A 22416-nucleotide genomic window follows, 5' to 3' on the forward strand; every position below is an offset into this window, starting at 1 on the left:
ACATTACCTGCAATATTCATCTATGCAATTTTCATTTAAAGCAAATGTTAATGTACTAAAGCCATTATGTCTTAGGCCACACCAGTACAATGCAGTAGTAAGCAGAATTAATTCCAAGCTCTTCCTGTGGATTTCTCCATAGAATCTGTACAATCAATCTCAAGAGGATTTCCAGAAGGCTTTTCTCAAATGTTGCACTAAAAAAACAGGACATACATGTAGTAATTGAGTAATGGCAAGCCACCATATTCAATGACATAAAAACTTCTTTTTCAAAATGGTATGTACATGTAACTATGTTAGAGTCAACTGCATTGAAAAGCCTGAGGAAGAATTGAGTTAAAAGCCAATGCTCTACATAATTTTGAGTGCGACTGTTCTGAGATATGACACAAACAAGATGTACAGCAAACTTACTGCAATATTCTCATTCAATCCAAAACACAATTATGATACTTATTAACAATTTTACAGGAAAGTAATCTAGATATAGCAGAGAAAGAGTTCAAAGGATATTCACAGAGAAACTTGACAGAAGACCTATGAAAACATAATAAGGAATGGAAGACAGTTGGAAGCAACAGAGAGGGAATCAAATGAAAACAATGCAAGATGTGATGGAAGGAAGAATTGAGATCTAGAAAGATAAGCAGACAAGTGTTATACTTCTCTGGCTTGCAATTGGCTGTTCCATGATTACAGGTTCAGGTCAAGCAACTGCGAGTCACAAGACCAGCGGTACTGAAGTGTGACAAAGATGTCAGCAGAGTTTACTCAGAGGAAATGTACAAAATGTACACATTGGTGGGAGCTTTTATTGCAGCAACATTTTTTCATGGATCCGGACAGAAATACTTCACAATTATTCTTTTCCATCATAACCAGGATACGGATGGGGTCTGAGTTTTCCCTTAACATGTTTTTGCTGTCATCTTTGTCAGCTTTTGTGAGAGGTTCCACTGAAGGAATGGAGCACAAGAGAAGATGTGAGACATAAGACATCACATTTCACTATCTTTCAACACAGCCACTGATACACACTCTTGCATTCCATCCACATGCTCCTTATACTTGCCATTGAGCCACTGTTAGGTGTTGGGGAGGGTGACACTGTGACAATCCCATGTCATAATGATGAGTAGCTGTTAGTTATTTAGTGTTACAGTTAAAAATGTTTTACATCATGCAAGACTTTGTAATCAAGTCTACATTCTTTCAAAACATTTCATTGACTTGGAGGTGGTTGCAATAACTAATGGTTTTCTACAATGGGGTTTTTAACTACTCTCTAAATGCAACTAGCATGGAGAAGCCCACAGGGAACATGTTGAAGACCACATTGTCCATGCTTTCCATGGAGACGCAGATACTGGAGAACAGGTACACCAAGAACAATTCCAGGACATCACAGATGACTGAACACTGTAGATGGCACTTGGCGTAAGCATGTATCCTCCACACACATAGATGCGGTCTGCTGCATGTGTAACAAGAGGAGTCTCCCACACAAGCGTGTTCCAGTGCTGACCTTCCTACAGTGCTGCAACAGTCTGAGAGACAAGCTTCAGTGGAACACATCATGCAGGCCATCAACATGGCTGCCTACTTCAAGGTCAATACAAGACTTGGAAAGCAGCTGACATGCATTATCCAGCAGACAGAACACGATGGTGGTAACATGCAGTGGTGTGTCACATCACAAAGTCTACCTGCGGTTGGCTGCTGGCACCCATTACCACAGGTTGCTCAATCAGCCTGAAGACTCTAGGCCGTGCAGATGCTTCTGGCATTCCTTCCCACTCTTGTTCCATTTCTTCCCAACCTGGTGCTTCCACCATGACTCCCCACTCTGGATCTTCACTAGACGAAAACTTTACCTCTTCGATCACTTTGGTTTCACCATCTTCTTCTCTGAGGACCGATCTCTTGATCACCTTAGAAGCCACGCTGGTCTTGGCTTCGATTTCTAAAACGGGGTCTACCCGTTCCATTTCAGGAGGAATGGGGGACACAGAGCGCACCTCTTCTGTCACACGAAGAGTCGCCGCCTCATCTTCCTCGTAAACCTTGACAAAGAATTCCCCACTCTCTTCTTCCAAAGGTTCGCTGGTATCAACATACACTTTTGGCCATCTTCTGCGTTTGGGTTTGGGCTTCTTTGTGGTGATGACCTCCACTTCCTTGTGTAACATCTCATCAGATGAGGCTGGTGCCTGTTCAGCCAGTAGTGGTACAGCAGCTGCCTGTACAGTGATCTTCATCTCGGGTTCTGCACCCTCTACAACAACAGATGGTACGACTTCCTTCCCAGAGAGAATGGCTTGGATTTCCTCTGGTGTCAAGTCTCTATCCAGTTCCTTTGCGGTTCTGGCAATCTCTGCTGATTCTTGAGGAGTGAGTGCTCTTCCACCTGCCTTTGTGGCTCTGACCAGAGCTCCGATTTCTTGTGGGGAAAGGGTTCGTCCAGCAGCTCGTGCAGCATTCAGAACTGCTGCAGCCTCTTCAGGTGTCAACATTCCAGCTGCAACAGCTGCTGCAATGGCAGCAACTGCACCTGCTTCTTCAGGTGTCAGTTCCCGTCCTGCAGCATCAGACACAGCTGCAATTGAAGCAGCCTCTTCTGGGGAGAATTCTCTCCCTGCTGCTTTTGCAACTGCAGCTACCCTTGCCTGTTCATCTTTGGTCAATGCAATGGTAACTGGCTGCCCAACAATGCTTTCCATCTCTTCAGGAGAAAGGGGTCTGCCCTTTTCCTTCATTGTGTCAAGGATTGCAACTATTTCTTCAGGTGTGAGTTCTCTGCCAAGTGCCTTCATGGCTTCACGTAATGTTACAGCTTCCATGGGAGCCAGAGGCCTTCCTGCTGCTTTGGTGGTTCGCTCGGCCACTTGGATAGCCTGAAGAAGAGCTGAGGTTTCTGTCGGACTGAGAGGCCTCCCTGCCACTTTTGCGGCATTAAGGATAGCCTTAGTTTCCTCCTTAGTAAGAGGTCGACCGAGTGACTTTGCAGCATTCAAAATGCCTGATATCTGCTCTTCAGTCAGCGGTCCCTCAGCTGCCTTTGTGGCATCAAGGATTACCAAGGTTTCATCTGGCGTCAGCGGTCTTCCTACAATTCTTGAGGTTTCTATGAGTGCAGATGTCTCATCTGGCTTGAGCTGTCTTCCTGAAATCTTGACTGCATTAAGTACTCCTGCTGTTTCATTTGGAGTGAGCTCTCTTCCCACAACTCCTCGGGCATCTAACATAGACGATGCCTCATTCGGTGTCAAAGGTCGTCCAGCAGACTTTAATGCATCTTTCAATGCTGTGGCCTCCTCTGGAGACACAGGTCTCCCAGCAATTTTTTCAGCATGTTCAACCATACTTGGTGCAACCTCTACTTTCTCTTCTGGTTTAGTGGGATGCAGAATATTGTTGATTTCCTCTGGACTTAATGTCCTCCCTGCTGCTTTTGTAGCTTCCAGTAGGGCAGCTGTTTCATCTGGTGATAGAGGCCTTCCTGCAATATTTGTTGCTTGAATGACAGAGGATACTGCATTAGGTGTCAAAGGCTCATCAGATGACTTTGCTACAGAAAGTATGGCAACTGTTTCATTGGGTGTCAGAGGTCTTCCTGTTACCTTTGTCGCTTCAAGAATGCCACTGGTCTGATTTGTTGTCAAGGGTTCTTCTGATGTTTTTGCAGCATCGAGTACAGCAACAGTTTCATCAGCTGTTAATGGCCTTTCGATTACTCTGCAACCCTCAAGAACAGCTTTTGTGTCATCTGGACGCAGTTGCCTTTCTGATGTTTTAGCTGCAGTTAGAACTGTTGCCACTTGGTTGGGAGATAGTGGCTTGCCTACTGTATTAGTGCCATCTATTACTGCTGATGCTTCATTTGGCGTTAGGGACTTTCCTGATGATTTTACAGCACCCAAAAGTGACACAGTTTGGTCTGGTGGTAATGTTGTTCCTGTCACCTTTGTTGCTTCAAGAATTGAGCTGGACTCATCTGTTGTTAAAGGTTTCCCTGCTATCTTGGTGGTTTCCAGTACTGTTGTTGTTTCATCAGGGGACAGTGGTTTTCCAGCTACCTTGGTGCTTTCAATGATGGATGCTGCCTCCTCAGCTTTGGGCACTCTGCCCAGACTTCTTACAGCAGAAAGCATCGCAGAAGCCTCATTTGGTGTTAGAGACTTCTTGGTCACTTTTCCTGCCTCTAAGACTGCTTGTGCCTCCTCTGAAGACAAAGGCTTGGCAGATACTCTTGCTGCTTGCTCAATTGTGGCAGCCTCTTTTGGTGTTACTGTCCTCTCAACAAGTTCACTTGCTTCTTTGATGGATTCTGGGGCAACTTTGACTTCTTCTTCAGGCTTTTCTGCCTCAAGAAGCTTAGCACATTCTTCAGGTTTCAGTGGTCTTCCAGTCTCCTCAACAGCTTTGATGGTAGCCGCTGCTTCATCCACGGATACAGGTCTGCCTGCCTGTTTTACAGCAGAAAGTATAGAGCTTGCCTGCATTGGGCTTAAAGGTTTCTTGGTGGTTTTTGAAGCCTCCAAAATACTTGCAGTTTCATCTGGTACTAGAGGCCTTCCAACAGTTTTTGCTGACTCCAACATTGACCCTGTCTCCTCTGGTGTTAGTTGCCTTCCTGAAGACTTGACAGCATCAAGTACTGTTTCTGTTTCATTTGGTGTGAGGGGTTGGCCTGTGGTCTTAGCTGCTGTTACTACGGTTGATGCTTCCTCTGAGGAAAGAGGCCTTCCTGCTGATTCTTTAGCTTCCCTGCAAGCAGCTGCTTCCTCCCTGCTTGGTTTTCTTCCCAGAAGTGCAGCTGCCTCGTTCATGTCTGATGGAGAAACATCAGGTACAACTCTTACAATTGTAATTGGAGGTTCAACAAATTCCTCTACTTGCTCCAGAGTAAGAGGCTTTTCCTCTTTTTCAACAGCATAAAGTAGCTTTGTGACCTCTGCGGGTGCTGTAGGTCGGCCAGCTACCCTCGTTGTCTGCAGAATAGTTGAAACATCATCTGGAGACAACTGTTTCCCTGCTGTCTTGCAAGCTTTAAGAATTGCAACAGTTTCATCGGGTGTCAAAGGCTTTCCTGCTGATTTCCTTGCTTCAAGAAGTGCTGCTGTTTCTTCAGGGGAAAGTTTTCCTCCTGTTCTCTTAACAGCTTCAATGAGACCATTCACTTCATCAGGGGTAAGAGGCCTTCCTGCTGTTTTTGTTGCCTCAAGAATTGTCGCTGCCTCATCAGGAGAGAGGCTTTGTCTGCTAGACTTTGTTGCAGAAATGAGTGCTTTTGTCTCATTTGGAGTTAAAGGCTGCTCTGTGGTGATGGAGACTTGGTGTACTGTGCTCATCTCATCTGGAGTGAGGTCTTGTTCTGAAACTTTCTGGGCAACAGTTATGGCAGCAGCATCTTTGAGAGAAAGAGGCTTGCCTAGAACCTCCTGCAATTGGGCCACCTTTTCTGTGCTAACTTCTTCTGGCACAGGAATCTCCTTTTGTGGTTGTACAGTAAGGGAAGCTTCTTCTGTTGTCAATGGTTTCCCACTTTCTTCCACCTTACTCAAGATCTTTTTGGCTTCTTGAGAGACTACTGGTCGACCAGCTACATTTGATGCTTCAAAAATGGAAGCAATCTCTTCAGGTTTCAATGGTCTTTCAGCTGCTTTCACTGCTTCAAGAGTAGCTTGTACTTCATCTGGTGTAAGTTGGCGATTAGCCACGTTTTTAGCATCCAACAGTGATTTTACTTCATTTGGTGTAAGTGGCTTTCCAGCTAATTTTGAGGCATTGAGGATGGTGGCAATTTCACCTGGAGTAAGGGGTCTTCCAATGACCTTTGCTGAGTCAAGAATAGCACTTGCTTCCTCAGGTGTTAATGATCTTCCAACGATCTTGCTTGCATCAAGAAGGTTGTTAGTTTCATTGGGTGTGAGCTGTCTACCAAGGCTCTGTACACCGTTAAGAACTGTCGTAGCCTCTTCAGAGGACAAAGGTCTGCCAGCTAGTTTGGCTGCACCAATGAGTGTTGTTGCTTCCTCAGAGCTAACTTCTCGTCCTGCCACAGCCGCTGCTTCATTAACATCATCCTTCTTGACAGCTGGCTTTTCTGCTGGCTTAGATGGATCCACTAGTTGGGCAAGATCTTTCAGACTTAGTGGTGCTCCTGGTGTTGACTGAACAGCCTCTTTAATAGCTTCAACCTCCTCTTTTACTGGTGGCCTTCCAGCTATCTTAGTTACCTCAACAACCGCTGAAACGGTTTCTGGTGATACTTCTTTTTCTTCAGCTTTTGTTACATCCAGAACAGCCACTACTTCATCAGGAGTCAAAGACTCTTTTCTTGTCTTTGTAGCCTGGAGAATGGCAGCAGTTTCTTGTGGAGTGAGCGGGTGGTCTGAGGCTTTTGCTGCATCAAGCAAGGAAGCCATCTCATCAGGCGTTAGTTGTCTGCCTGCTGTTTGTGTGGCAACAACAATCGCTGCAACTTCGTCTGGCGAAAGTGGTCTGCCAACTGTTTGCACAGTTCCTAGCACAGCAACAGTTTCATTTGGTGTCAATGGCTTGTTGGTGACCTTGGCTGCTTCAATGACAGCATTAGCTTCATCAGGAGATAAATCCCTTCCTGCTGACTTAGCCGATGCACTGACTGCTCCAACCTCTTCTGGAGAAAGAGTCCTTTCCGCAGCGTCCTCTGCTTTTTGCTTATCATCTGGTGTTATTTCAGGCTCCTGTCTTATCTCTGGCTGAAGAACCTTGGCAACTGCCTCTGGGGTGACAGGCTCCTGTTCCTCTGCTACAGAAAGTTGTGCTATCTCTGCAAGTGTCAATGGTCGTCCTGCTTCTTTAGAAGCCAGCAGAACCCCACTGATTGCAGATGGTGTAAGTGCACCTTCTTGTTCTTTGGAAGCAGCTAGCAAAGAGACCGTCTCATCTGGTGTTAAGGTCTGTCCCGATATGTTTTTAGCATTCAGGATATTAGCAATTTGGTCACTGGATAGACTCTGACCTTCAGCTTTAACAGCCTCAAGTAGCATTGATGATTCGTCAGAGGTAAGAGGCCTTCCAGATGATTTGGTAGCTTCCAAAATTGTAGCTGCTTCATCTGGACTCAACGGCCTACCAGCTGACTTTGTAGCTTGAAGAATTGCATCTGTTTCATTGGGTGTGAGAGGGCGTCCAGCCACTCTGGTTGCATCCAGGATGGATTTGGCTTCTTCTGGAGACAAAGGCCTTCCAGCAGCCCTAGCTGCTCTAAGAACTGATGCCATTTCATCACCAGTTAGCGGTTGTCCTGCAGCTGCTGTCGCCTCCAAAATAGATGACACCTCATCATCTGAGAGCGGTCTCTCAGCCTCCTTCAGGGCTTCTAGCAGGCTTGCAGCCTCATCTGGTGATAATGGCCTTCCAGCACTTTTTGCTGCTTTCAAGAGAGCTGCAGTTTCTTCTGGGGTCAGTGGTCTCCCAACTGCTGCCACAGCATTCAAGATGTTTGTGGCTTCCTGAGGAGTTAGCGGTTTTCCTGCTGCCTTTGTTGCCTCTAGGATAGCTTCAGTTTCCTTGGGGCTCAGTGGCCTGCCCATTGCTTTTGCTATGTTGATGACAGATGATGTCTCATCAGGACTCAGTGGTTTTCCTGCTGACTTCATAGCATCTAAAACAGCTGCAGCTTCCTCTGGAGTGAGTGGTCTCCCTGCTGCCTTTGCAGCTTCAAGGATGGCAGATGCTTCTTCTCCTGTCAATGGTCTTCCAGCAACTTTACTTGCTTCAAGGACTGCAGCTACTTCACTTGGTGTTAGAGGTTTTCCAGCTGTTGCTGATGCATGCAGAATGGCTGCAGTCTCTTCTGGAGTCAAAGGTCTTCCAACACTGTGTGCTGCATCCAATATAGCCGCTGCTTCATCTGACGACAGTGGACGTCCAGCTGTTTTTGCGGCTTCTACAACAGCAGCTGACTCCTCTGGAGAAAGGGGCCTTCCTGCCACTTTATTGGCCTCTTCAAGAGCTGTTCTTTCATCAGCTGTCAAAGGTCTGCCGATAACATCTGCAGCTCCTTGTGCGGCTACATCATTTAGGGCTTCCTGTATTTGTTGTGGACTGAGGGGTCCTTCTTTTGCCTTGGCAAGTATGGCAGCTGCCTCAGGACCTGTCAATGGCCGCCCTGCTTCCTTGGAGTAACGTAGCAGAATATCAGCTTCTTCAGGTGTTAAGGGTCTTTCCAGTTCTCTTGTGGCGTTGAGGACCATGTCTATTTCTTCTTCATTCAACGGCCTGTGGGCTGAGTCACATGCAGCAAGCACTGACTTCACCTCATCAGATGTTAACTCCTTTCCAGCTACTTTTGTTGCATCAAGAATGGATTTAGCCTCATCAGATGTAAGTTCTCTGGGAACACACGAGGCAGCCTTCAGGAATCCTGCGGTCTCTGCTGGACTAAGAGGTCTGCCAGCTGTATTTGCTGCTTTCATAACAGCAGAGGCTTCTTCAGGTGTCAGTGGTCTGTCTGCTGCCTTTGCTGCTTCAAGAATGGCGGCAGTTTCATCAGGTGATAGTGGTCTCCCGATTGCAGTAGCTGCATCAGCAATGCTGGCTGCCTCCTCTGATGTTAAGGGGCGACCAGCTTGTCGTGAGGCTTCAGCTACAGATACAGCCTCTTGTGGAGTCAAAGGCCTTGCAGCTCTTGCCTTCTTCAGAACAGCAGAGATCTCATCTGGTGTAAATGGTTGGCCTGCCTCTTTACTTGCCTTAAGAAGAGCTGCTACCTCATGGGGTTCCAGAGGCCTACCTGCTTCCTTAGTAGCTGCTAGGATTGCAGCAATTTCTGCGTCTGACAAAGGTGAAGATTGTCGTGACGCTTCAAGAACAGATGTAGCTTCCTCTGGGGATAACTGTCCCCCTCCTAGTTTGACAGCATTTATGACGTCTGTTGACTCAGAAGGGCTCAAGGGTCTTCCAACAGCTCCGGTGACTTCAAGGACAGCAGCTGTCTCCTCTGAGCTCAAAGGTCTTCCAACAGCATTAGCTGCTTGAGCAACAGCCAAATCTCTCTCACTTAGTACTCCTCCTGCAGCTTCTTGTATTTCTGTTGACAAGACTTCCATTTCACCAGGCTGCACAGCTGCAATGGCTTTTGCAGTTTCTTCTGCTGTCAATGGTCGTCCTGCTGCATTTGCTGCATCGAGTACTGCAAGAATCTCGTCTGCTGTTAGCGGCCTGCCAGCCTGTTTTGAGGCAGCAACAATGGTAGAAATATCTTCTGGTGTTAATGGTGAAGCTATTTCAGAAGCTGTGAGAATTGATGCTGTTTCATTCTCTGTCAATGGCCGACCTACTGTTTTGGCAGCTGTTAAGATGTCAGCAGTCTCTTCACTTGTTAGCGGCCTTCCTGCTGACTTACCTGCGTCAAATATTGCTGCTATTTCTTCTGATGTCAGTGGACTTGAAGATACTTTCTGGGCTGCAAGGACAGCTGCGACCTCTTCAGGTGTCAACGGTCTCCCTGCCACTTGTGCTGCACTCAGCAGTGCAGATGTTTCCTTGGGGGACAGAGGTCGTCCTACTGCCTTTGTAGCTGCAAGAACTGCTGCTGCTTCTTCTGGTGTCAAGGGTCTGCCTAGTGTTTCAGTGGCCTCAAGAATAGCTACTGTCTCCTCTGAAGTGAGAGGTCTTCCAGCTGCTTTGGCTGCCTCGATGACAGCAGAAGTTTCATCTGGTGACAGGGGACGGCCCATGGCTCTGGCAGACTCAAGGACAGCAGCCTCATCTTCTGGAGAGAGTGGCGTTTCCGCTTTGTCCAGGGCAGCTGCTACTTCTTCAGGAGTCAATGGTCTTCCAGCAGCTTTTACGGCATCCAGGATAGCAGTAATTTCCTCAGGTGTGAGTATTCTTCCCTTTGATTGTACAGCACTAAGAAGAGCTGCATTCTCGTCAGGGGTTAAAACCCTCCCAAGTTGGTTGGCTGCTTCGATAACTGTTTCAGTGTCATCAGGAGTCAGAGGCCTTCCTGCTGTTTTAGCACTCTGCAGAAGTACAACGGCCTCCTCATTTGACAATTTTCTTCCAGTCTTCTTGGCTGCTTCAAACAGAGCTTTCGTTTCCTCTGGAGTCAGCGGTTTACCTGCAGCACCTGCTGTGTCAACTATGGCAACGATTTCATTGGGTGTGAGTGGTCTACCCACTGCATTTGTAGAATCAATCAGCTTTTGTGCTTCTTCCACTGTCAGTGGTCTCTGCATTTTCTGGATGGCAGTGGCCAGGGTCTTGGCTTCAATATCTGAAAGATCCTTTCCAATTTCCTTTGCTAAAGCATCAACAGCTGCTTGGTCAGCTGAAGGGACTGGTTTGACTTCTCTTGTTGTTTCTACTTCAGCTTTTTCAATGACACCGGGAGGAGCAGCTTTGTCCTCTGCAGCAGCTTGTTCTAAGACAACTGGTTCATCCTCCATTTCAGCAAAACTGGTTCTCTTCAGGAACTGTTCTACTTCTTGACTGATTCTCTTTTCTGTGATAGGTGACTTTTTCTCTCGCAGGACAACACTTTCTTTGAGTTTCTGTGGGGCAACGATTGCTGTAACTTCCTCAGGAGCCAGTGTTCTTCCAGCTGTCTTAGCAGCATTTAACACTGCAGCTATTTCTTCAGCATTGAGTGCTCTTCCAGTGTCTTTGATACCTTGAAGTATGGCTGCATTCTCATTTGGTGTAAGGGGTCTGCCAAGGGTTTTTGAGGCATTCAGGACAGTAACAGTCTCCTCAGGTGACAAAGGTCCTGCTTTTGCCCTTGTGGCATTAAGAATAGCAGCTGTTTCAACTGGAGTCAGTGGCCTTCCTGTTGCTTTCATAGCTTCAAGAAGTGAAGCAGTCTCATCATGTGTAAGTGTCCTCCTTGCAATCTTTGCTGCAGCAAGAATACTTGTTGTTTCATGGGGTGAAAGTGGCTTCTCTGATGATTTCACAGCTTCCAGGATTGCAGCTGTCTCTTCTGGTGTTAAAGGTCTTCCAGTGGACTTCACTGCCTCAAGAAGGGCAACAGTTTCCCCACGAGACAGCGGTCTTCCCTGGTTCCTTGTTGCATCAAGAACAGTTGCTGTTTCATCTGGCCTGAGAGGTCGATCAGCTATCCTGGCAGCCTCCAGGGCTGTGGCAGTTTCATTTGGCATGAGTCTACTCCCAATGACACGGGTGGACTCAAGTATTGCTGCTGTCTCATTGGTATTCAGAGGCCTTTCTGTCATTTTCACGGCGTCAAGGATACTTGCCACTTCCTCAGGAGTGAGCGGTCGCCCTGCACACTTTGCTGCCTCCAGCAGTGCTGCCACCTCATCAATAGTCAGTGGTCTTCCTGACAGCTTCACACCCTGGAGCAGGGAAGCGGCTTCCTCGGGGTGTAACACCCTTCCTGTCTGCTCTGCACCTTCCATGATAGCTGCAGCATCATCAGCACTCAGTGGCTGGCCAGCTACTCTTGCAGCCTCGAATATCGCCTGTGTTTCTTCTGGCTTTAATGGTCTACCAACAAAGTGAGTAGCATCAAGGATTGCTGCTGCCTGGGCTGGTGTTAGAGGTTTCTCGGCCACTTTGGCAGCCTCCAACAGAGTGCTGATTTCCTCTGGTTTCAGAGGTCGACCTGCAGTTTTACTTGCATTAAGAAGTGTAGTCATTTCTCCAGTACTCAGTGGTCTTTGAATAACTTTCGTACTATCAACCAAAGAAGTTGCTTCCTCTTGAGTCAATGGCCTCCCTGTTGAGTTGACAGCCTGAAGAAGGGCGTTTGTCTCCTTTGGTGTAAGGGGCCTGCCTAAACCTTCTGCAGCTTTCAATATTGATGTTGCTTCTTCAGGGGTAAGTGGCCTGCCTGCAGCATTTGCTGCATCAATGATAGCTTTGACGCCAGATGGTGTCAATGGTCCAGATGATGCTTCTGTTGCTGCCAAGAGTGAGGCAGTTTCATCTCTGGTCAGAGTTCTCTTTGTTTGTTTTGCTGCTTCAAGGATGGTCTTGGTTTCATCTGGAGACAGCCGTCTATCCACTGTCTTTGTGGCTTCCACAATAGCTGCCACTTCGTCTTGTGTTAGTGGTCTTTCTGCAGCTTTTACTGCTTGAAGTATGGTTGAAATTTCACTATCAAATAGGGGCCTTTTCACTACATCGTATGCCCCAACAATGGCAGAAATCTCATCTGGGGTTAAGGGTCTGTCTGCTGTTCTGGCACCCTGAAGGACTGCTGAACATTCCTCTGGCTGCAATGATCTTTCTGCTACTTTAATAGCTTCCAGCACCTTTCCTGTTTCATCTGGTGTAAGGGGGCGACCAAAGTTGTCTACTGTTTCAACAAGTGTTTTTACTTCGTCAATTGACAGTGGTCTTTTTGTTGCATGAGCTGCTTGCAGGATGGTGGCCTTTTCATCAGAAGACAATGGTCTTCCTAACATCTTTTCTGCCTCAACTATAGCTGGCACTATGGCTTCTTCTTCGGGTTCAGCATGAGCTCGGACTTCACTGACCTGCTCCTTATCTACAGGTTCTGTTGGTGTCACTGCTGAAACACCTGGAACTTCTTCTGCTGACACTACTGGCTCTTCAGGCTCGAATTCCACGAAGCTCGTACGCTTGAAGAATTGCTCAATTTCCGTGCTGATTCTTTTCTCGGTGAGTGGGGAATCTTTGTCAGGTTTTTGTCTGAGAATGACTCTCTCCTCTTCTCCTGGAGGGGCGACTCCTGCTGGAACTTCTGCCTGCGGCACCTGTGGTTGTTCCTCAGAGGGCTTAACAACAATACCTACCTCGCCCTCAGATACTGTGGGCTTATCTGATACAGACTTCTCAATGACTATGGGCTTCTCTTCTACAACAGTACTACTTCCTGTAACTACCTCTGTTCTAGTTGTTTTGACTATTCTAGTTACCACACCATCGTCAGTAACTATCTGCTCTTCTGTAACTGTTTCTTCCACTGTTTCCTTAGGTTCTACAACATGTACTACTTTACTGTCAGCTGGGATTGGCTGTACTTGTACTGTCTCTTTTCTGTCTACATCAGGTTGAGTTACAGGAGGAGACACAGCTTCAGGCTGGACTTCCAAATCAGCTTTTGGAGTGGGCACTGAAATTTCAGGCTTACTTTCAACTTTATCTTCTGGTTGGTCTAAACCAGGAATAACCAGAGGTTCATCCTCAAACTCTTGGAAACTTGTACGTTTCAGAAATGTTTCCACCTCCCGACTTATACGTTTTTCAGTCAAGCCTTCTGGAGACTCAGCAGTTTTGCGTTTCTCTCTGAGCTGAACAACCTCAATTTCAGGTTCAGGTTTGCTAACCACCTCTTCCTTCACTTCTTTTGTTATTACAGGCTCAGTCACTGCTGGCTCTTCTTGGGGAATTTCTTTCACTTTAACATCTACCTCAGGTTCTTTGACATCTTTTACCACCTCTGTTTTTATCTCCTCCTTTGAAACTGTCTCTTTAATAGGTTCTGGTAGGGTGGGCTCTACAATTTCTTTTGACACTGTCTCTTTAACAGGCTCTGGTGGGGTGGGCTCTACAATTTCTTTAGCCTCCCCAGGAACCAAGATGTTTTCACTGGGCTCCTCTACTTTTTGCACAGGTGGTTCAGGTGCAACAACCTTCACTTCTTCAGGGGCAGTTTCAACTTTAGCTTCAGCTCCACTTATGGTTACATCATCCACACCAGGAATGACTAGGGGTTCATCTTCAAATTCTTGAAAACTGGTGCGTTTTAAAAATGTCTCTACCTCACGACTGATTCTTTTCTCAGTCAGTTCTGGAGACCCTACGGTTTGGGGTTTCTCTCTTAATTTCACAGGCTCCTCAACTTCAATAACTTCTTTACTAGCTGGTGTTACTTGTTCAGGCACTGCAGGACCAGGTTGAGCCACTTTAACATCCTCCCTAACTTCCTCGACTTGTTTAGCCACGAGGTCTTCAGTTTTTACCTCATCTAGTTCTTTTCCTTCAGCTGGTTGAGCTGGCCCTGGTTGTTCTTCCTCGACAGGGGCAACCACTGGTAGACTTTGCTGTACAACATCCTCCCTAACTTCAACAACCTGCTCATCGATGAGATTTTCAATTGGTAGCCCTTCTGTTGGTGTTGCTTTAGGTGTTTCATCAATGGGCTTGCTTACCTCCTTAAGTTCTTGAGTTACCTGAGGAAGTTCCTCAGTTGTTTCCCTACCTTCCACACTTTCTTTAGGCTCAGGAGGTGCTACTACCTCAGTGGGGACAATTTCAGGTTTCGATTTAGCTTCGTCTCCAGCTGGCTCATCTAAACCAGGTATAACCAGGGGCTCGTCTTCAAATTCCTGAAAGCTAGTGCGCTTCAAAAAGGTTTCTATCTCACGACTTATCCTCTTTTCAGTCAAGCGATCAGGAGATCCTGGCTCCTCTGTTTTTGGCTTCTCTCTGAGTATGACTGTCTCACCCTCAACTAGGACTTCCTCAACCCTTTGACTTACTGGCACTTCTGATGGTACCTCTGTTGGTGTTACCTCTGGTTCCCTAATTACCTCCTTGACTTCCTCAACCTTTTCAGCCAACTGATTATCAGGAACAGTCTTGTCGGTTGGTTCTACTGTTGTTGCCTTGACTGTTATCTCTTCCGTAATCTCAACCTGATCAGTCACTGGGAGCTTTTTAGTCGGTGTTAGCATTGGGGGTTCTGCAGGGGTTGGTGTTACTTCACCCTCTTGTTTCTCTACCATTACTTCTGAAGGCAACTCCTTTTGTGGTGTTACCTGTTCAGAGGGAGTAAGTTCACCCGCATCTACTTCTACCTTTCTACTTTCTTCCACTCTGCTAACTTCTACGGATGCTGCAGGTTGGGTGTCAGTGGGGGCAATTTCGGGCTTTGTTTCAGCTCCAGCGTCAGCTGGCACATCTACACCAGGAATGACCAAAGGCTCATCCTCAAACTCCTGAAAACTAGTACGCTTTAGGAAGGTTTCAACCTCACGACTAATCCTTTTTTCAGTAAGCCTTTCTGGGGATCCCTCTGGAGAGGGGGCTTTCTCCCGCCTTCTAACAACCTCAACCTCCCTCCTTCAACCCAACCTAACGATGGCTCATCAGCAGTTGCAGGTTTCTCGGGGGATACCTCTCCGACGGTTTCCACGATGACCTTCTCCTCACGCCTCTGGGTTGTGGTGATGGTCTTCACCTCTCCCTCGGGTCCCACCTCTGTTGTGACGGTGATGTGTTCGGAGATGGGCCCCACCTCCTCGGTGATCTGTGTGTACGGCTCCGGTGCTTCTGGAGACACCACCTGGGGCGGGGTCACCTCCGGCACCTCCTCCACTGGGCCGTCTGAGATGGGCGACGCTGGCGGTGACTCAACTGCGTTGATGCTGACCTCAGCGACGGGAGGAGCCTCCTCCTCCTCTGGTGACTTTGCGGGCGTCACGTCTGATGTGGTGTCAAAGCTGGTGGTCCTGTCTGGAGTAGGCGGCTCTGCGAAGACGCTGGAACTCCTGCTGGCATCGACGTGGAGCATCTCTTCAGTTGGTACTTCTCGGGGCGGTTCCTCAACAACAGGCTTATCTTCCTCTTCCAGAGCCTGGAAGAAGTCTGCACCAGACTGCCTGTTGCTGGTCATGAATTGGTCCACAATGTCACTGATTTGCTCCTCTGACAAGTCCTCCTCCTTCTTCTCTTCCTTCTCTCCGACTTCCATCTTCTGCACATACTCCACAACCTCATCAAGGTTCACGTCTGTCTTGGGTTCCTCCACCAGGTCTGGGGCTTCTCTCTCGGGCGATGCCACAGTCACTATTGTTTCTTCTGGAGGACTGGGTGCCTCTTTCAGGAGGTTTGTGACTGTGACGGTCTCAAGTGTTACGACTTCTGTTTCTTTGACTGGTGAGGGGACCCCTTCTTTCCTGTCTGCTTGACCTGAAGTTAACATCACAAAAGAAGTGTGCTCATAAGCTCTGTCTTTTAGCATAGGTATGTATCATGTAAAACTTAAACAACATTACAGGGGAATCAAATTTGCATATTATATATAAATTATCCAGGGCCAAGATATTAGCAATGTAGTGTTTCACTTTTTTGGGGACAGTCAACACAGTAATGTTATTAACTCACCTGCTCGTTCAGCTTCAGCGATGGTTCTCTCAACTTCTTCTTGCACCTTAGCATCTACCACCTGGATGGGCTGGACAGTAACAACATGACATTAAACTCTACACTTACTTGATCAACTAAGATTACAGAATTTTAGTTAAGTCCACCAATTTTTTAATGGTATGTGGAAGAAAATGACTCAGAAGTTTCCATAAATGTTTTTGATCACTAGTGTTTTTTCTATGTAGAATAGAATGATGTTGGTACTGGTTGATGTGATGACCACATGTTTTGGGTTGAGTGCCAAAGGATTTCTGGCATGATTGTTCAATACATGATATCTATCCAAGTCTATGACTACTTTATATGTAAATGTTCGGTATATATAAACATGAACACAGACAAAATAAGAGGGAAGAATATAATATATAATATATAATATAACATATAACAATGAAAGTATCACAACACAGCATGCTTCAGAAAAGAAAAAAAACACATGCAAACATTCACCTTGAAAGCAACAACATACTAACAGCCATGACTATCTACTACCAGCCACAACTCCACTATAAATGGCATGCATAGAACCTTCACACTCCAACAGAACTGTTCACTGTCCATATGCAGACATGGAAAACCAGCTTCTAAATCTTGGCTTAAGACATAATTCTGTCAAATCGAAATTTCAACTTAAGAGTAATAAGACAGTAACCATAGACCACACGGGACACAAGATATTTACAGAACAAAACTTCCAAATCCACATGAAAAATGAACAGCCTGGAGAAAGAACACATGACTGGTTCCATGTTGGCTTACCTCTAAGGCATCTAGGTCTAACGAATCCTGGACGTCGGCATGCAATGTGAGCGGGAGCAAGGGATGGAATGAGACAGGGATGGAGGAAGAATGGCAATGCCTCATGAATGGAAGTTTGAATTTCCACACCACTTGTTATAATTATATACAATGGGAATACAACACACCAGACCCCAGATAGAAGGAGAGAGAGAAAGAGAAGAAGAAGTTCTAAGACTCGGGACAAGTTGGCAGAAGGGGCATAAGCAGGGGAAAACAAATGCCAACCATTAATTCAGGTACCTACACCTGTAGCTAAGCCCCAAAGCACCCACCCCAACTACTCTACAGGGGTTATAATACAGTTTCCGTTTCGCCAGGATTGGCAAGGGTCATTTGAATGGCCTCATAGTCATAACTGGGGGTCTCTGCCTGTGCCTACACAACAAACAACACAAAAACATTGGACGGCCTGAATTAAGGATGGAAACTACACATCAGAGGAAAAGGGGAAAAGGAGGAAATATTCTGAAGGAACAGTTCTTGCACATCAGTTTGCAAGGATGTGAGACATAGCTTGACAATAATCATGCACAAACTGGAACAAAATTCATCCCCAAACAATTCTCACTGATATCAAAAGAACATTTGTAACAAATTTTGAATGTAACCCTCATTTGAGTTTTTCACTTTGCTGTTTGGATTGTTTGGGAATGATGTGTTCCAAGCCACGACAAACACTACACAAACATGTACAATCATTTAAAAGCTTCACACAAATTGCTTCATATCAACTGCAGGCCAAGTACTTCTCAAATGTTCAAGACAATATCAAAATTTCGCAATCTGCAATACAAGCAAATCTTTTCCTCATTCAATCATCCTTGTAAAATATTGGCTGTCATCTGCAACAAACATGTTCTGGGATGCAATTACAATGTACACAGAACCTACCCTCTTATGCTCAGGCAATGTAACATTCAAGTTACAGATGGCAGGAGGAGGGGGGATGCTCTTGGCTGTCTTAGGCTCGGGCATGAAGGACAGCCGCCCTGTTGGTTCTTGGCTGCTGTCTTTGACCTGCGGAGAAAAGTGTACCAGATCAGAACACAATGTGAGGGAAACAGACATCTAACCATCATGGAGAAGAGGATAAAGGATCAGTACAATCTTTGATAACATGAATACACACAATATCAGTTGGACATCATTTCAAACATTAAAACAACTGAAGAATGCTGCAAAAATGCCTCACCCTCTGTGGCTCTTAGCACTTAAGTGATAAGCCAGAGTGATGGGGCAATTTTTGCAAAATCAACCAATAACATTTGGGAGCTGTCCTTATTTCATCTTCAAGTTTACCACGACATGATGTCTCAAAATGATAGAAATTCATTTGATCACAATGCTGGTGTTGTTCTCAATGTTCTAAATTAGAATCCCTTGATTTCTTTTCAAATCATCTTCGATGACTGCTGACTTGACTGCTGACTTGACATTTGCAACATATATCAAACACCTCTAAACTAGCAACTGCAATATGTATAACACAAATTTGCTTGGAGCCTCCACTTTTCTTTATCTCAGCTGCTTACACTCCAGGGTTCCTGGGTCTGCTTATTTCTGCATTTTCTTTATCACTGAAAGACAAATGACAAATCTATGGCAATACATAATCAGCATGTAGGGTGCATCATCTCCTGGCTGTTTCCACCAAGCATCATTCACCAACAATTCAAACTGAAACAGACACAAACAGAAGTTAATGTTGTTGCTTCCCAGCCGCCATCCACAGACACTGCTGCTGCTGTGTGCACCATCTGGGGTTTGAGATCTGCTCTTCCTCTTCACTTAAGACTTGGCCTCATGGCTGGCATCAGCAATGGCTGTTTCCAGGCCCAGCTCCTGAGATGGCTGGATGAGGATGGGAGGTGGTAGTGCAGGGAATGTTGTTAGTAGGGTGAATGATTTGAAGCCAGGAAGGGCGACATTAGTTGCTGCCTGCTGCAACTTTGTTGTCATAATACAAAACATGCTGACAACTGCCACACAGCTAACCTCCTGATACATGTACACACATAGACCACAGCACAAGTTGTTGACAATATCAATATTATGTACATATTACAGCCCATGTAGTCTGCCATATACAACAACATACAACCTACGTGAGTTACTGACAGGTAATTCTGTTACATACACCATGTCTTTAATTTTCAGAGCCTCTTACACAAAATATTACTTTGCATAAAATTTTTAGGTACATATTAAGAATATGTATTCTGTTAAACTTGTAGTTACACCTCAACAGCAATTCACACAGACTTTTGCCAGTAGTGTCAAAACATTAGACATTTCAGCCATTGTACATTTGAGCTACCGTGCATTTGAGCTAGCTAGTAAGTTTAGACTTTTTGCATTAGCTGAAGTCTGGTTTGAACATTAAAACTAAATCATTTAACATTAATCCAAAATAATACAAAGAATTCAAAATAAAACTACTATAGATACAATATGAGCACCAAAACTTTCTTCCCAAATAAAGTAGTAGATAACTAAGTAAACTTTAAATCAACTGAAGATGTCTAAACATATTGTAAAATCTAGAACTTTACATACAGATTTTACAGATCATGTAGATAACTAAGAAATACAAAAAAGTTGTTACAACATAGGTTCAGTAACACTTTTTGATAGAGGTTACAGAAATAGAACAATGTCAGACTCATTTCCTCAAAGTCACAATGAGGTCTAACTAGAGAGTCTATCTGGCTGCTACCTGTTGCTGTATTTGTACATGTAGATTTGTACACAATTGACTCAATCATTCAATGGCATAATTTGCTTTTGGTAAAAAAAAATACAATTTCTTTTGATTTAGCCTTTTCCCTGTTGCCTTATTCTGTAACCAATACAAATTTGGTGCCAAACAGCTACATTGGGCTAACTAATTCAGTGATCAGTTTTTACAAAACATTGGCACACTAAGTCTTGTACTTCTTTCAGAAGACATACTGAAGTGAAGATATAAACAAAGTTAACATCAACAGCACGGGCACTCTCTGTGCCACACAAACCCACCTTCACCAGGAATGGCAGACGGTTCTCGCGGAATGCATAGAAGTTGAGGTGGAGCTGTTCGCCGGACTTGTGCAGCGGAATTAGGTTCCCTGCACTCTCAATATGCACCGTCTTTCCCTCCAAAACCTGCCGGGAAGGGGCCAGGACAAAAACAGGAACGGTGGAGAGAGAAGAACATGCTTCTGGTTACAACTAATTCAGTCTCCCGGATTTCCCACAAAAGACTTGGAGACAAGCAGTTTTCAGTGTTGCTAACAGGAAATTTTATTAACACCTGATACAATACACGGAAAGGAATCCAAAGGTAGAACAGAAAGTTGGAAATACAGAAGTAAAGATACAGTAGCTATAGACAGTGTACATAGGGAGAAGGTATTGAGGTACAAACTTGAGGTATTGCACAAAATCAAGGAAGTACAATGGCTATTCTCCTGAACTCTGAACAACATTTGTTCATAATGTCAACCTCGCTGGTCCACTACAACTGCTAATTAATTCTTCACCCTACTAGCACTACTTGCTAGACTCAGATTTCAAGGAATACCAAAACTTTCTTCCCCAAGCTTCCAATTACTGGAATGAAGGCTAGGACACAGGAAGGAGCAACCCACCCAGTAGTTTGAAAGGAAAAAAAAGACTGTTGCCTCATATCTAAATCTGGTCCCAAACCCCTCTTAATTATGAACCCTTCATGTACAATTTTCAATTCAACGCCCACCAAATGTTTCTCCCAACATCAGTACTACATCTCCTTCCTTAATATCCTAGCCCTCTTAACATTGCATACAGTAGCACCATTGAAATTGTTCCACATAATCAAATAATAAACCCTGACAAGTATTTTGGTCTGAGGAAACTGGGACACACACACTACTCTCCGCTTCACAAATCACTACTAGTTTGTTGCAAGTTGCATTGTTGCCATCAAGAAGACCACATGGAAAATGTTACAGTTCTCACAAATCTGCTGCTTTCATCATGCAGTGCCTTGTCAAACCTCAACATCTTCTAATCTGTCATCGTAGCTGCCATTACATATGACAATGTTTTTGATCTTTCGTAGACAGCATTTTCCTCTCGTAAACATTCCAACATTGGTGACCAAAAATGGTCATGCCCATTCAAACGCATCTTCTTTGATGACTACAACTGTAAAAAGGTCAGCTGGTTGCATAACAAGTTTGCATTTGGTTGGATTTCTACTGGCAGTTAAACGTCTTTTTTAGGTTTTAAAAAGTCTGAAGCTACCTACAGAGCAGTGCTATGTGTAAATGACAACTGAAATGGCTGTGCATCTTGAGTTTGTGGCATATCTAATGGATTGTTAGTATATGTCATCATCGAAACTGTCAAAATAGATCTGTGATGTTTGTTTTAATTGTTTGAGTTTGTGTACAGTTCACCAGTTATAGCAAGGAGAGGGAGGGAAAAGAAATCAGAAGCAGAAAGCAGAGGCGAAGGGGAGGGGGGAGAAAAGGAGAAGGAAAAGAGTCAAGGAAATTGCTAAAATAGAAGAGAACAAGCGTAATCAATGAAAGAGAAAGAAAAACATAAGAACGTGAGAAGAAATAAAATACCAGTAACATAGTCTCAGACACATAGGCAAAGCTGATAGTCCGGTTGCCAAACCCCCGATTTTTGAAGAACCTTGCAATGCGGTCCATACAAAGTTTTTTTGTTGTTTCTATATCTCTGAGGTGTGCTCTTTCAGAATCTGAATGATGCCACTCTGTCATCCTTGGGCAATTCGCACAATATGCAAATTAAGGTGGCCATTACTGAAAATCCAGTTTTCGTCAATATCTCGGGAACTACTCATGGTATCAGAATAATTTTGGTGTCTATCCCCATCTTTTGAGGGATAACGAATTAAATCAAGCCATTTCAGTAAAGATAGAACCATTATTTTTGCTAAATATGCAAATTTGGGTGGCAATATGCAAATTAGGGCGGCCATTACTGAAAATCTGTTTTCCGTCAATATCTCAGTAACTACTCATGGTATCAGAATAATTTTGGTGTTTATCCCCATGTTTTGAGGGATAACGAATTAAATTAAGCCATTTCAGTAAAGATAGAACCATTATTTTTTGCTACATATGCAAATTTGGGCCTTTTCTGTTATTGACGCACTTGGCTGCCAGCAAGGAGGGGTCCTAATTCCGACCCATGTTCCATGCAAACGCACATGCCTTGGTATAGTTTATCTGACCCAAAACCTGTTCAATATTGAAAGACAAGATTACCTAAGTCTAGATGGCAGACATCTTCTTGCATGAAACGCCGCTTGCGTATGATTGTAGACACTGGCTGTTGGTTAGCTCTGGCTCATATATCTGTGTTGGGTATGAAGTCCTGTCGTCTGATGCTTAAGATCTTCCTCACGCATCCACTATCAGAAGCATGCAGTGATTCCAGTCTCTTTTCTCTTTCTTGGCTGATTCCACATAGTAGGTTTCA

General features: G+C 44.9%; 1 protein-coding gene across 5 annotated transcripts in view; it reads right to left on the minus strand.

The window, feature by feature from the left end:
- LOC109468099 (ankyrin-3-like) overlaps positions 1-22416 on the minus strand; it is a 93292-nt gene that overhangs the window by 18988 nt on the left and 51888 nt on the right. For 2 of the 5 annotated variants that reach the window (XM_019766337.1, XM_019766336.1), the window contains exons 36-41: positions 19957-20082; positions 17830-17955; positions 16897-16923; positions 16096-16165; positions 15107-15900; positions 1710-12740 (exon numbers count right to left, since the gene is read on the minus strand). In XM_019766337.1, the coding sequence (XP_019621896.1) occupies positions 1710-12740; positions 15107-15900; positions 16096-16165; positions 16897-16923; positions 17830-17955; positions 19957-20082 (12174 nt within the window). The remainder of the gene's footprint in view (positions 1-1709; positions 12741-15106; positions 15901-16095; positions 16166-16896; positions 16924-17829; positions 17956-19956; positions 20083-22416) is intronic. The other 3 variants (XM_019766340.1, XM_019766339.1, XM_019766338.1) reach the window with 2 other exon arrangements.

The sequence above is a fragment of the Branchiostoma belcheri genome, unplaced genomic scaffold (genome assembly GCF_001625305.1).
Source record: "Branchiostoma belcheri isolate BF01 breed outbred unplaced genomic scaffold, Haploidv18h27 scaffold191, whole genome shotgun sequence".
Lineage (NCBI taxonomy): Eukaryota > Metazoa > Chordata > Leptocardii > Amphioxiformes > Branchiostomatidae > Branchiostoma > Branchiostoma belcheri.